At 37.6% G+C, this 15,510-nt stretch overlaps 1 protein-coding gene across 1 annotated transcript in view; it reads right to left on the bottom strand.

Moving 5' to 3' along the window:
• Positions 1 to 410: 410 nt before the first annotated feature.
• Positions 411 to 15,510, bottom strand: part of LOC132707631 (uncharacterized) — a 92,905-nt gene continuing 77,805 nt past the window's right edge. The window contains exons 3-8 of the mRNA XM_060679544.1: positions 8,387 to 8,498; positions 1,684 to 1,769; positions 1,540 to 1,635; positions 1,378 to 1,440; positions 1,236 to 1,319; positions 411 to 1,177 (exon numbers count right to left, since the gene is read on the bottom strand). Coding sequence (XP_060535527.1) covers positions 875 to 1,177; positions 1,236 to 1,319; positions 1,378 to 1,440; positions 1,540 to 1,635; positions 1,684 to 1,769; positions 8,387 to 8,498 — 744 coding nt within the window. The 3' untranslated portion in view covers positions 411 to 874. The remainder of the gene's footprint in view (positions 1,178 to 1,235; positions 1,320 to 1,377; positions 1,441 to 1,539; positions 1,636 to 1,683; positions 1,770 to 8,386; positions 8,499 to 15,510) is intronic.

The raw sequence follows: 15,510 nt of genomic DNA, 5'->3' as shown, positions 1-15,510 counted from the left end.
ACCAATACTCCCATTCCTTTTCCCATTCCAAGGCGAATTCTATTTGTTTTGGTACGGTCGGTCGATCGGTCGTATGGCAATCGGTCGCCGTTTAACTTCTGACCAGTCAGGGCGGCAGCGAGAGAAAACAAGGTGAACGAATCGTTACGCCAAAGCGGGATTCGGTCGTTCGATGCTATGAAGTGATTGAATCAAAGTGACCGAATCAATCGTGATGGACCCAACTCAAATTGTAATAGTAATATTTTAATGTGTTCAGTTCATAATTCATTATGGTTGTTGGCAGTTTAGATAGATAATATTCCCAAGCATTTGAATTAAGTTTTAGTTAAAGTTTCGAAATAAGTTGGTAAGGTTAGAATAATTATTTCAGTCGTGATTAAAAGTTTTAATATTTTTCGTACCCTGTTTCCACATAACAACAAATTAACCCATATTTTATGTAACATTCGTGTTAAAATACAAACTTTTATGTAAACAATATCGAATAAATTGAAGTTGGGTTAGATGTATAAGGTTATTATTATTATTATATGCATCCAAAGCAACGTCGCTGATATAAAACAGGATGTTTTTATATACAGGGCTCTCGTTTAACGGGAACCGGAAATATAGCTTGTATATTTTGGTCCCCTCGTCTACAAAAACATTCTGTTCGGTTAAAACTTTGTCGATCGTTAATTGACAATTTTTACAAAATTTTGTACTGTTTACATTATACGAACGTCACGAAAATGTTTACAGTTTCGATGGATAAAAAAGTTATTCACACCAACAATTTACAGTAATATACAATATCTGCGCTTATGACCAGTTTCACGGGCATTATTTACATCGTTAAAGCACTTGTAATTACATCGAAATCGGGCGAACATTACGAAACGACGAGATTGTTAGCCTCGACCCGAGATCCTATCAGGGGTGCCGTGTCCGCCCCTTTAACCGGTGACGCCGATTTGCCGTCTAGCCACGCCGGTTCTTGAATCATGCTCAACTCGGATCTGTCGAACTTGACCGATTTCCTTGGACCTCGGTTGATAGGGGGCATTTCCTGCTTAATTCCGCTCTCGGTAGGGCTGTGCGTCGGCGTTGGTCTGGTCTCCATACACGTTATGGCTTTCTTGGAGCTTAAGTAGGTGGTCGCGGTCGGTTGGGAGCTATATTGCACGTTTGGTACCTGAAATTTGAAGGAAACAAATGTCACGACGCGAACGTCACCTGTTTAGGGGACTTACGCGTATACTATCTTCGTCAATTGCTCTCCCTCTACCGGCTTTGTATTCCTGGTATTGAGATATCACACATAGTAAGGCATACAGCTGAAAAAATGGCAGGAAATAACTGCGCGGTCTACCACATGGCCCTCAAAGTACTTACGTTTAAGGTGTTTAGAAAAAAGTCTATGGTTATTAGGATGGCTACGGATGGATTCCACTGGAGCTAGAAAGAAAAACGGTTTTGAGAAGCAGGTGACCCAGAAAACATTTTGAGTTTTGGCATCCGTGCTCTTGTCGGATCTGTTGGATAAATACTACTTACAGCATGAACTACGAGCCCGTAGATGATGTACATGACGTCGACCATGGTGAAAAATACCATGTTAAAAATCCAAGGCATCAGTAATATTTTCAAATCCTGCAAGCGTTCAACGTTATTCGTCTGCTAAATAAAAATAAAGATTACCTTGTATAAACCGTAGAAAAGCAAAAGGGCCGTTATGATCCCGCACGACGAGAAAGCGAATATGAGGGCGGAAAACACCAGCGAGGCTGAAACAATAGGACTATCGGTTGGTTTTCTATAGATATACATATATATAAAACAGAACGACGTACGAAAGTCCTATAAAAAAATGTTATTGAGTTTGGGTTATTCGCGAAGTTTCTCCGGCAAAAACTCGAGACCAGATCGTTGCAAAGCCCCGCCCTTCGGCGAATGGACTTCCGAGGGGTTTTTCTGGTGGCGGTTTATTGCCGGATTTGCCTCGTGTTTGAGTCGAAATTTGGATGAGGCTCGAGGTAGCCCTCCTAATTATGACATTGTAAATAAAGTTTCAATTTTAACTCTTTTACATGTAAATTATAAAAAATACCAAAATGGCTTTTACCCAAATTACATACAGAATCCTTCGAAAGTATAATATTACTTTGATCCTTCTCTTATATCCCAAGCAAAGACTCTCACGTGCAGATTATTCAACCGCCATCCGAATGGAACTCATAAAAGTTTTTCGTGTGGCAGTTTATGGCCGGATTTGTCTCGTTTTTAACTTAAAATTTGGATGGCTTGCGAAACTTCGTTGCCAGAGCTATTATTATTATGTCTGTCGCAACGCCCGCAGTTATGGAACGACTGTGGATATTTGAATTTTAACGGTTTTGATAGCTAAATTCTGCTATTATATATTGTCTAGTTTTATTCCATACCAAAAGGGCCCTTTTGGGATCGAGTCTGCTTGACCGTCGAGAAATATTAACGGGGTGGATTATGACTCTGACAATATCCTTTCTTCTGTATTATGGGACTGAGAGCTATGTGAGGCCTTCAATGTCTCAGCATAAAACTTTTTTTACAAATTTATTTATTTACAATTTACAAAACTTTTACATTCGTTCATTCAAGGCAAATAGAGAGAAGGACAGCTAAAATCAAACTAGAACAAAATACAAAAATAACAATAAATACAATTAAGAGGAAGCACGCAAACTTAACACATCAGAACGAAATGAGCGAAGGCTGCCGGCAAAATGATCGTGCTTTAGACAGTTCCACGCTTTCAGCATTCTAGTAAGTGGTGAATACACTCGATAATTTGTGCTATTGTAACGTATTCGGAACATTCAGTTACCACAGCTTAAAAGAGCTGGACAATAATACCAACCATTCACAATCTTAAAGAGAAAAAATAAATCGCTCTGAAATCTTCTGGTTTGAAGAGTATTAATATTGAAGGCCTTAGTTATATTACTGTAGTCGATCTGGGAGCGAACCAAAGAGATATAGAAGGGTTTAAAGCAATGTGGAGTAAGTTGGCCGCTATTGCGTACAACAAACCCAAAGACTCGCACAGACCTGTTTATCACTTCCGTAAAATTTGTCACGGAACTGAGTTTAGAATCGAAGAAAACACCCAAGTCTTTAAGGATAGTAACGTCGTCGATCTCCACTTCATCAATGGTCTATCGCTTGTGAACCATATTCAATGAACGACTAATGGTAATACTACAGCATTTTTTTATATTGAACGTAATAGTACCACGTCCCTCTGAAGCATCAGAGCATCCTCGCGCGATCCCACCTTCCTGAATATCTTCAAATCATCCGTAGTGCACAAGGCCAGCCCCCAGGCCCATAGCTCTAAGCTTAGAGACAAGATGCACATGACCCACACGGTCAAACGTCTTAGGGAAATCAGTGTAGATACAATCCACCTGATCAAGCCGCTCAAAGGTGTTCAATAAAAATTGTTGGAACTACAAACTGTTCTCCATTTGTACCCTGTACAAGTGCAGCTTGGAAACCACAAACTTTATGTAAACGCCTCTATAATTAGCGGCATCGCTCTTATCACCACTCTTGTTCCAAAAGTCAGGAAAAATACCTGAAGATAAGGACAGATTAAATATATGGTGTAGTGGAATACTCAAAATACACACGCAATTCTCAAACACGACTGATGGAATCCCGTTCAGTCCATGCGAAGATCCTGCCTGTAAGTTCATAATAGTCTCAAACACATCCGCAAGTAAAACGCTCATGGAGTTGAAGTCTAAATTGTAGTCAAAAGTGCTTTGCAAACAAACCAACAATATCCTGACCACAGTCGGCGACCTCGTCGCCTAGATACATAGTACCGGGATATGCATTTGACCTCCGCAAACTATTTACATGTTTCCAAAAAGATTTGGGGTCGTACGTGACATATTGATTAACTGTCATTATATATGCGCTGTAGCACTCACTACTGAGTGCCTGTCACTGATCTTTTAAACCACAAAAATAAAAATAACAATCAACGTTGCCAGTTCTGGAGTTTTGCGACTAAACCACGCAGGATAATTTGAAGACTTAAATCGCTTAACAGGAAGACATATCTCAATCGTACCATACGAAACACAACAGCAATAATCGACACATCTGTTAAGGTCCCGCGGGTCAAGTGCGCCCTCCCATGGTATACAAGGCAGGTAATAATATAAAATAAAAATAATAAAAGGCACACAGCAGATGTATCGACGCGATAGACTCCATACTCTCCACACACAAACCACTCTCAGAATTACTCGAAACCGTACTAGGTAAAATGAAGTCTCCACCAATCAACACATCACAATCTGCGTATCCAGCCAAGAGGTCTGAAGTAGAGGAAATAAAATCCTCATACACTGAAGTAGGTGACGAGGAAGGAATATAAACCGCATCAAGAATAATTTTTTTCACTCCTAACGAAACATGCACAAAAATATGTTCCAAAACTACGAAGAGGGTCCCACCCCCCTCGTCTTATCAGTATTTTCCTGGCTGCGATCTTGTCTAAAGTCACTAAAACCTAGTTCTGAATCCAAGTAGGCCTCGTTAAGGCACGACTTCACCAGTATTATAACATTATATGTAACGGTCCGTGGCAACTCATTCAATCTAGTACGCACACCGCCCGCATTATGATAACAAATCTTCAGTTTTTTGGAGTATTCTTCTGCTGAACAACCTTCGGTGCCGCTTTAACATGCTGAACATGTAAATTTGGTTGGTCAACAGAACGAACATCAAGCTCCTCATGTGTTTTTCTTAGTTGATCCCTCTGTAATGGCGTTAAGTCCGCTCTAACTTTTATAACGGAATTTAGTGTTTACAAGGTAAACAGAGACAAACGATGCATCAAATAAAACAACCTTCAACCGCCTAGGACCCCATTACTGCGGAAAGAACTTTAGATACATGTTCCTTGTCCTGACTTTCGAGTTATCAGCTGCACCTGACTTCAAAAGCTGCATATCACTTTCAAGGCTTGCTAGTATTATTCCTGCAACTTAAGATGGTGCATTCATATTTTGTTGGAGGTTTGGATTTAGAAGAGAAGAGAAGCCTAGTTTATCTCCAAACTATGACTAGGACCGTAAGACCACATCTGCAGCAACTGAAATTCAATCCTTTGCGCGTCCAAGGAAGCAAGTGAAAGGGAAGAGAAATGCTGGTACTACCTGTCCTTACCTTATGAACATATGAGTAAAATCGCTTACGATTATTCAGGGAGATCTGGGATTGTTTCGCCGACGAGTTTCGTATTTAATTAAAAGCTCGCTACTTCGTTACGCGTTCGTCGCTACCCGACAGCGTGCCGGTTTTCAGGTCGATACTTCGGAGTGTCTTTCAACCCCAATTAATCGACGTAATGCATCGAGCGGGACCGAAACAATAATTCAATTTTCCGGCTCGTGACCCGGTTGTCATCCTCAGCCCATCTCCCCGTTTTATACATAATCCGTATATCGTCGATTGTGCTGTCACGGTGCCGTATGTAACTTCATTTTGGCATCTAATATTCAAGAAGTTACAGGCTCCTGCAAACCTCGCGCCGGAGTTCCGCAAGGTCTCGTGTTGGGGCGACCACTCTCATCCATCGTTTATACAAATAGTTCATCTTAACCCATTATACACTATCCTACATATGAAGGAAAGATTTCAAAATATGAAATACTAGAACGCAGTAGGAGAGAACGGGAAACTTTAGTACCCAAGGGGGGAAAGACGTAAAAGTTATGTAGTCTTATATTCTCAAACAGACTTGGACAAAAATGTTATCCTTTAGTGAAGTCGATGCTGACAATCACCAGACAAAACAGTATAGCCAAGCCAAGTACATACTCGGTGTTGCAATGTTTATAAATATTCGTGAGATGGAAAGCAAAAATGTTTGATGCTTGTGTAGGAGACCATGTTGTTTTTCTCGAATTATACGAAATAAATTTCGTTTTAAATTTCTGCGGGATTCTCATTTAACTTTGTTTTTAGATCGGATTAGTTAACAACTGCGCCACTTTTGAATTAAAACTTCAGCGTTCGCTTCTATTTTTGTTCAAAATTTGTTGTTGTGCTGCGGTAATATCTATGCTAATGCGGGGAGTGTGTGCTGATAGAAGTTCTGTGTAAAAGTAACAGCAAAGCTTTTTAAGACCAAAAAGGAACGACGTTAGTGTCGGCTTTTATTTTTGATGGTGATCCGCTAGCAATAACAACAATTTGGATATATTCCGCCATATTCATGTCAGAACAATGCCGCAGGTTGGTCGAGATGGGCTCCGCTAAATCTAAAATGAAAGAAAAATACCCATAGCTTGTTATTAAACAGTAAAGTGGGAATTTGTTGGAGCTAAAATTCGCTGAGATGTGGGTCACTGATTGCTGTTGGATAGTATCAATTCCACAGTAACTATTTTTATAAATGTTTATACCACAACATTTGTTATATTTTAACGTAGGACGTGTTATTTATCTCTAACTGAAATGGCCAAATATCCGTACCCAGAGAGCACAAAATATCCCCAGTATATCCGGTCAATATCCCATTTACATAAGTAAAAAAATTACAAAAACGTAAATAAAAATAATATATTTGTTAATAAGATCCCATTTGACAAAACACTGTTCGGCTGCAACCAATGACGCAACTAATCGCGGTCGTGCCGTGCCGGACTCGCTCGTGTCTCGTCGGCTTCTCTTCCGTCTCGTCGTCCGCCACCTTTTCAGAATTGTTTTTGCTGGCTGTATAAAGTATACGGCGACTTTGAGTATTTAGTGTGTTGTGGTTAGTGCTTTCAGTGCTTTTATTTCAGTTATTTTTTTGTGGTATTATTATTACTGAAGAACTCATAATTCATGTAAGTAAAGCTTTATGGTAATGTATAACATAAGATTTGATCAATTCTCAACTGAACGAATCATTGTTGGTGTAGTCTACCAACATCATGCCTTGTTTTATTATTATTTTGCTATTTGAATGAGATAGCAATATCAGGCGGCGGCAGCAGTTATGAGTTTGTAAAACAAGTTGTGACCCCGCTGATTTTAAATGAACTCGCAATGAAATTTAATTTGTTGGGCATGAAGAAAAAGGAGAAATTTTTAAAATTAAAATTACCCAAATTAATACTTGGTAAGTAGGTATTAGGTTTAAATATGATTTAATAAAATATATATCATGGTGCTTGCTTAGTTGACTGACTTTTTTGTAACCTATATACCTATATTATATGCTTTAAATTATATATCTTTTTTGATTCTAGACTTCTTTTCGTATCTTATTGCTTAGTTTTTGAAAAAAAAATTTTAGGTAGACAAAAAATATTGTATGAAAATATGCCTCTACTGTCAAACTGAAAAGTCATATTTGTTATGTATAGTTTTTTTTTGCTCGCGATAGCACTTATTCTCATGAAAGAGATCTTCCCGATGAAAGTTTAATAAAGTTTGTATTTAATGGAATGAAATACATAAATGTATATCTATATCATCGTGCAGATTAGCATATAAGATGGCTTTCATGATAGTACTATCAACACAACACATCACAAAAATCAAAAGAGTGTGAGAATTCAATAGCTGCTTGGCTGAAAAGGGCTACTTTCACCAAAGAATGACAGAAAACCTGTCAAATATTAGTTATTCTTTTAGAGTTCAGTTCAAGAAATAGTATCTTACTCTATTTTTAAGATACTTTAGCTTAGGTTGTTCTATATTTTTGCTGTATTGTATGCCTACAATTTTTTCATATCTACAATAGAAAAAAGTCAGATGTGTATAAAATGTCTTCTATTAATGGTGTCAATTGGTAGTCCTTCACTTTTACCATCAAAAGCAAAATTAAAGATTTAATATTAATTGGAAAAGCTTGTGCATTTCAAATATCGCCTGCTATTCCAGTGATGACTTCACCAACCATACCCAATAGGTTGATTTCATTAGTGGGACAGAATTTTTGTAATCGTACAACCAATTGGACTACTGGACATTACCTTTTCAGTATTTCTCATAGGCTGTTGGAAATAATATTAAGTAAGGTCCATTGGAATGTCTGTATAATATTCTATATCCACACAGTCGGATATACCAACGACGTCTCAACTAGTATAGCTGGATATCCTTCGGATATACGCATTTGATATACTGTGGACGTTCCAGTTAGCATTGTGAGTATCGACGTCTTAAGGATATCCCTTAGCTGCAACGGTATATCCCTATATAGGCTATGTCCCGAGGACGTTGCTATGCGTCCTTGTGCTATTTGAGTTGGATCCACTGGCGATAGGTTGATAGGTGGCTATGATACCCGGTAAGCTAATCGAATACTAAGCTCTTGTCGAAGATTTTGTGTCGAAAGGTAACTTACTTTCTGAAGTGATGTCGTGATCTATCAGCGACTGATTCGAAACGTTCTTCAAATACGACAGTTCCTCGTGGAGAAGAAAAGACGACTGCAACGCGTTCACCGTATAGTAAACCTGAAACAAATTCAGCGACTGTTAATGTCCGCCATTTTTCATTTCGAAATTTAAAACCGGCGCCACTCTGGATAAACGCAGTTAAAAATAAACGCTCCCTTCGGGGAAAGCGCCAAGATATTGTCCCCCAGGGGTTTAGGTCGGTTTCTGTTTTCAAAAACACTCGCCGAACCAGACAAAAATTAATAACTCGGTAATGGGTCAACCCCTTTATAATGGAGATACTTTAAACCGAATACGCGGCCGGGGATTTATTATGGAAATACGACCTCTGGTTTTAATAACGGCGCGGAAACAATAAGAGACGAGTTTTATCGACTAAAAGCCGACGACGATGCGTGAAGCGTTAACATTTTTCTTTTCGTAACGCTTCTGCGGGTTGTCGCCCGTAAGTAACGATATTTTTCCATCGGAAAAAAGATCGGGCGCACTTTCCACGGGCGCTGACGAATGTCCTACATTTCGGTCCCACTGCCAGGCAAATTTTCCTCTCTATTACTTTATACGGTACGAAATATGTTTTCGACACGAAAGCGTATTTTTTAGCCCGTCCAATATGCGCCGCCAGAAGGGACCTGGAAGTCGCATTTCAACTGAAATTATTTATATGCTCGGTTGTCCCGGTCGTGTGCCGTTGCTGACAAATTCGTTTTCGTACTCTACAGGATTTTAGGATTACGAGTGCGCATCATTTCGTTCTTCCTCTTCTTAATCCACCGTTTCCGAGGGTCGAAGGTTGGCGATCCAATTGGTCATTGTAATTTCGGAAACTGCTGTTCCAGAAATATCATTTGATGAGCAACCATACCCGCGGCTTAGGGCTTTGAAGCAGTTTGGGGTTAGACGTATTTATATGTATAGCAAAACTTACGCTGTTTGTTTTCAATCTGTTTCGCAATTCTGGAAACATGTACATAAAAAAATTAGTAACAAAAAAACAAAGTAACAATTTATCACGTTCTATGTCGATGAATTCAATTCTTCTCGAAAGTATACGCGCTCCTCACTCGAGATCTCGATAATGGTGCATCGTACAGCGTAGCCGTTGGTACAGATCGAATCAGCATCGAAAAAAAAAACTTTTTTTGTCTGTCCGTTCTCCTTTCTCCGTTCCTCCGTTCTCTGTTCCAAGGTTTTTCGACGATATCTTCCGGTAGGGAAGTATCAAAAAAAAAAACTGTGTTTGCAAGGGTCTAAGGAAAAGATCGTTTCTCCAAAACTGTTAATGGAACTGAAAAAAATCTTTAACGAAAACACGTAGAAGATTTGGCTGCATAAACTTTTATTGTTGACAATTTTTCAAAAATGTACAAGGTGCGCCGCAATTTTTTTTTATGTACATATTTCGAGAATTGCTCGGCGAAAAAGATTGAAAACATTGTAGGTAGATAAATTCCTAGGATGGACCTGGAATTGTTGCAGCTAAGGGACTGCTCGGAGGAGTGTTCTATAAGGGGCTGGCTGTGGTTTTGGAGTAATAAACAGTAGTCAAATTTAATCACGTGGTCGGTTGTAAAAGCACTATATTTTTGGTCGAAATATACCTTCCTACGGCGGCAAAATGGACCAAATGTAGTTTTCTGATTTTTTTTAATAAACCGCACTTGTTACTTTCGAAAAATCGATGAAATCGATTTTTTCTAAAGTATACGTGCTCCTCACTAAAAAAAATATTTTTTTGTCTGTCCGTTTTTCGACGATAACTTCGCAACGGTTTGAACTACACGTTTCAAATTTTGCTCCTAACCAAAACATGATAAGTGTCCGAAATTTGAAGCGAAAAAATTCTTGAACGAGAAGACGCGCAAGATTTGGCTCTGAAAAATTTTATTCTTGATAATTTTTGAAGAATGTACAGGGTGGGCCGCATTTTCAAAAAAACTGAAAAATGGGTACTCCTAATAGTAAAAATCGGCAATAACTAAAATACAGTGTTTCAGATATTAATTTCTTTTACATGACGATTTAACCCGTATAGACAGCTAAAACTTTTGTGTTTAAGGTTTTCACCTATTGTGAAGGGTGTTCCAGATGCTATATATGAAATCTGTTAAGCGTCCTAAATTAGAAGATATCGACTACAAATTTAGCAGAGAAATAAAAGTCCATGCCGACATTTAAATAGTGCAAATTGAGTGCAATCAAAGTTCACCAAGTATTTTTTTTTAAACTGATTTTTTTGTGGTTATTTTGGCTTCCAGAAAAACATGCTTTTCTCCAATAACCATTCATCGGATCGTCAAAATTCTTTAACCAGCAGACGCAGAAGATCCAGCACTATATATACTGGGTTTTCCAATTATAGACAAAAATCTAAAAGATCTAGAAAAGTGTTCTTTTCCAGAGTAAATTATTAAACGCGAATCAAAAATCGCAAAAATACGGCCAATCCGTTCAAACAGTGGCATAGGCAGCATCAAGAGCTGCAATTTTTGTATTTACGGTTTTCGTTTATCACACACGCTGCTCTAGATATTTAAAAAAAATCCGCATGAAAATCACTATACCGCAGGTTCAGTCAGGACGCGATGACGTCATTTATTATTACGGCGCACTGCATGGTTTCAGAAAGAACCATTTAGTATTTTGGAAAAATTCTTGGACCGAGAAACGTGGGGAAATCCAGGGCTATAACCTACATATCCGTAAATTTTTCAATTATATACAGGGTGTGTCGATTATTGGTAAAAATATCTAAAGACCCTGAAAATGGCCGTTTATGTTTGTAAATTAATGGCCGCGAATGATAAACTATAAAATTTGTAAAAATCTGGTTCAAACAGTATCATAAATTGTGAGGAGAGAGAGTTTCAAGTTTCGTCGATCATACTGGGTGCGCGAGATACTTGGAATAATATCATTGGAAATCGTTATTACTTGTACAATTGTTTATATTTATCAAAGTTTGTCGTGACTTTGAAATTCGGCGATAAGTAAACGACGCTTTATACAGGGTGTGTACACAATATAATTCCATCGATTTTGCGAAAGTTCCGTAGTGGTCCGCAGGAGCACGATAGAAAAACAATGCGTCCCTCAAGGAAAAAAACCCCAATTGGCTTCTTTTTGCAATAAAACTTGCCCAGCCCAACGACGAATTTTCAAAAGCAATCTTGTTTATTTTCATTTATGTTTAATATGACACTATGTTATACAACCATAAGTCCACTTTGCACGAAAGTGTTGTTCACCTTTTTTTTTCCTGACCATAAATGGATATTAGAAAATTGCGAGTTCTTCCTTGCGAAACGTGTCGTTGCGATTATTACGATTTTACATCTCAAAGTTTCCGTTGGGAGATCGCGGGTAGGCGGGACGCCGATGAGGAAACCTCAAACTTAATTTTCTCATCGGAAATGGTTTGGTAAACTATCCCGCTGATCGTTCATCCCTGTACCGCGGCGTCCAACGAAACAAATAGTTTTCCGCTCTGCGAAAAACCCGATTAAATTGCGTATTCCCGTGACGTTTTCGCGGTGCTGCGGGATCGTGCTCGATTCCCGCGACAAGACAAATGCGACAACTGAAAATCGCCGAGGCATAACATGTATAAAACATGGCAACCCTCGAACGGAGGGAGACGAATTCGCGTTCCTAACCGGCGAAGACGTCCCGAGAAAGGATTCCGTTTCGCTCGAGTGCCATTTATTAAACAAAACGATATATAACTTTGACGTAATTTATTCGATTCAGCGAGGTCCCGTTTCGCCATAATTACGGCTTACGAATGTTTTCGAGCCCATCCTTGTCGTAACTGAATTAGCCACGCGGGGTGGGCGTCTGACTTCACACCACGCCCCCACAGCTTCCGCATTCCGATATTAGGTCACGCCCTTGCACTATAGATACTTCATGATTGGCCCATTACAGGCGTTAAGCAGGTGTACTTTCCAGCGATATCCTGTCGTATTAGTTCACGCCCTTGCAGTCTAGATAACATCCTATTAGCGCGTGAGGCTATGCAATCAGTAGGTTTTTTATTTTAAGGGAACGCGATAGATTTTGTGTTTAAAAAAACTTTGTGATGAAATTTCTATCCAAATTTTGCATAGTTTAGGCAGAAATTGGGGTATGTGTTTATTTTCATATTTTGATTGGCCCATATAAAATTGTGTTGTGACGCCACTGATCCAGGTATTGCAACGAAAATTTAACCATAGACTAAGGAGATGATACATTACTCAATCAATTCAATTAACAAAATTTCAAGATTTTCAAATGGAACACACTACAGTCGAACTTCGATAAGCGGAACTGCGATTTGACACATGAAAATTTCGAGTTATCAAGACTTCGAGTTATCAATAAAAACTACAAATGCATGTACTTTTTTGTGAATGAACATTTATTCATTCATTTTTAAAAATGGGGGTTACGTTACATAAATGCCCTAATATCTATGATTTTTGAACAAAAAACGAAAATTATGAAATAATAGTACATATGTATGTATGTATTTACATAATATATGTACATACAAATGTATTGTATATGTACCCAATATATGTAAACATAGTATGTATGCACATATACATATTAAAGTTTACCCTTTCACTGGAAAAAAAGTCAGTTACTTGTGACTGAGGATCGGATTTTTGGTTTTCAACAAAAGCTTCAATTTTATTTAAACAATCATAGAGGGAATCGGTTGTGTATTCACTGGTTTTCAAATAGGAACGCAAGACAATCAACGAATTTTCAAGCAATTCATTTGAAGGTGGTTGCTGAGAATTATCTTCCAATTCCTCCTCCATCGTGTCACTTTCGCAGTCATCTTCGATGTTTAACTACCGGTTCGGATCTGTAGGACTCGATAATATCTTCATCAGTAGGAAACTCTGAAGTAACAATATCCTCATTCACATGTATAAAATCGTTGATGGTGCTACCTTCTGCTATATTTCTAATGTTTGTCCAAGCTTTAAACTCGATTTCTGTTTGGATTTCGTCTTCACTCTTTTCTTTCAGGCGTTCACTTAGGAAAATCAAGGGAATCTCATCTTCTTCTTCCTATTCAGAATACTGACAAAACCGGCTTTTTAAAAACAATTGGAAATTCATTAGTGTAATGTTATTGTTTTTGTTTTCTTCGAAACGTTCCATTGCGGTGTTGACTGAATGTTTATTTTTCAAAATTGTAGACACTGTACTTGTCGAAATCTCATACTTCACAGCTACATCTTTATTTTTTGAGCCACGTTCCACTTCTTTTATGACCTTGATTTTTTTATCAACAGACATAGCTTTTAAAGTACGTTTTGGTGACATATCAAACAAATGCAAAAATCCAAAAATGTCTTAGTATTAACTAGTAAGTCATACAAGTGAACTTAGCAAGCACAGAAACTGAACTGCTTGCATAGATACGTTAAAAAGACAGGTTAAGATCGGTCGTAATTAGGGGGTTCCCGACAAAATTCGACTTATCGAAGTCGGCACCAAATGGTTCGGTCGAGTTATCAAGATATTCGAGTAATCAAGACAAACACGCATTTCCTACTTTTGACGCTATTGGCAACCAATTCGAGTTATCGAAGTTCGACTGTATATATTTATTCAGATATCAATTCTAGGATAAAAAGTAAGGAAAGTTTGTAATTTATCTTATATTTTATTCTTACTTGCTTTTTGAGATATTCGAGATTAAAGATAACTTCTATATAAATTCTTGATGAATTTAAAGCTGCCCACATTAGGTCCCTTGTTGGCAATATTAGGTACTTTTTAAATAGGAAAGACACTAAGAACAAATATATAATACTCCAGATATACGAATAAAACCTATTTCAATACATAATACGTAAAAATTTTACACACTTCAACAGATTTAATAAAACTTAGTAACAAAAATAAATAATTAAAGTTTATAGGCTAACTAAAAAAAGTAACAAATTTGAATAAATAAATCTATAAAGCAAAAAAAAACTTCTTCTTCTTTCGGTGCCATATCAGGTCCCCCTAACGTTGGCAATCACATTGGCGAGTTGATCACGGTCTTCGGCTAATCTGAATAGTTGTTCGGCACTGCGTATTCCGCGGATGTTCTTTAGCCATGACATTTATTTCCTTCTAAAACCTCTGCAAACTTCGATTTCGCCTTTCATTATGAGTTGAAGGATTTTGTAGCGGCCCCCTCTAAGAACATGCCCCAGGTACGATATTTTTCGTATTTTCATACAAGGGAACTTAGCAAGCACAGAAACTGAACTGCTTGCATAGATACGTTAAAAAGACAGGTTAAGATCGGTCGTAATTAGGGGGTTCCCGAGAAAATTCGACTTATCGAAGTCGGCACCAAATGTTTCGGTCGAGTTATCAAGATATTCGAGTAATCGAAGTTCGAGTAATCAAGACAAACACGCATTTCCTACTTTTGACGCTATTGGCAACCAATTCGAGTTATCGAAGTTCGACTGTATATATTTATTCAGATATCAATTCTAGGATAAAAAGTAAGGAAAGTTTGTAATTTATCTTATATTTTATTCTTACTTATATATATATATATATATATATATATATATATATATATATATATATATATATATATATATATATATATATATATATATATATATATATATATATATATATATATATATATATATATGCCCACATTAGGTCCCTTGTTGGCAATATTAGGTATTTTTTAAATAGCAAAGACACTTTTAAAGATATAATACTCCAGATATACGAATAAAACCTATTTCAATACATAATACGTAAAAATTTTACACACTTCAACAGATTTAATAAAACTTAGTAACAAAAATAAAAAATTAAAGTTTATAGGCTAACTAAAAAAAGTAACAAATTTGAATAAATAAATCTATAAAGCAAAAAAAAACTTCTTTCGGTGCCATATTAGGTCCCCCTAACGTTGGCAATCACATTGGCGAGTTGATCACGGTCTTCGGCTAATCTGAATAGTTGTTCGGCACTGCGTATTCCGCGGATGTTCTTTAGCCATGACATTTATTTCCTTCTAAAACCTCTGCAAACTTCGATTTCG

This window comes from Cylas formicarius, unplaced genomic scaffold, assembly GCF_029955315.1.
Source record: "Cylas formicarius isolate icCylForm1 unplaced genomic scaffold, icCylForm1.1 PGA_scaffold_9__14_contigs__length_23061073, whole genome shotgun sequence".
In the NCBI taxonomy this organism is placed as follows: domain Eukaryota; kingdom Metazoa; phylum Arthropoda; class Insecta; order Coleoptera; family Brentidae; genus Cylas; species Cylas formicarius.
The sequence above is the reverse complement of the archived record's forward strand: the minus strand, read 5'-3'. Positions and strand labels throughout refer to the sequence as shown.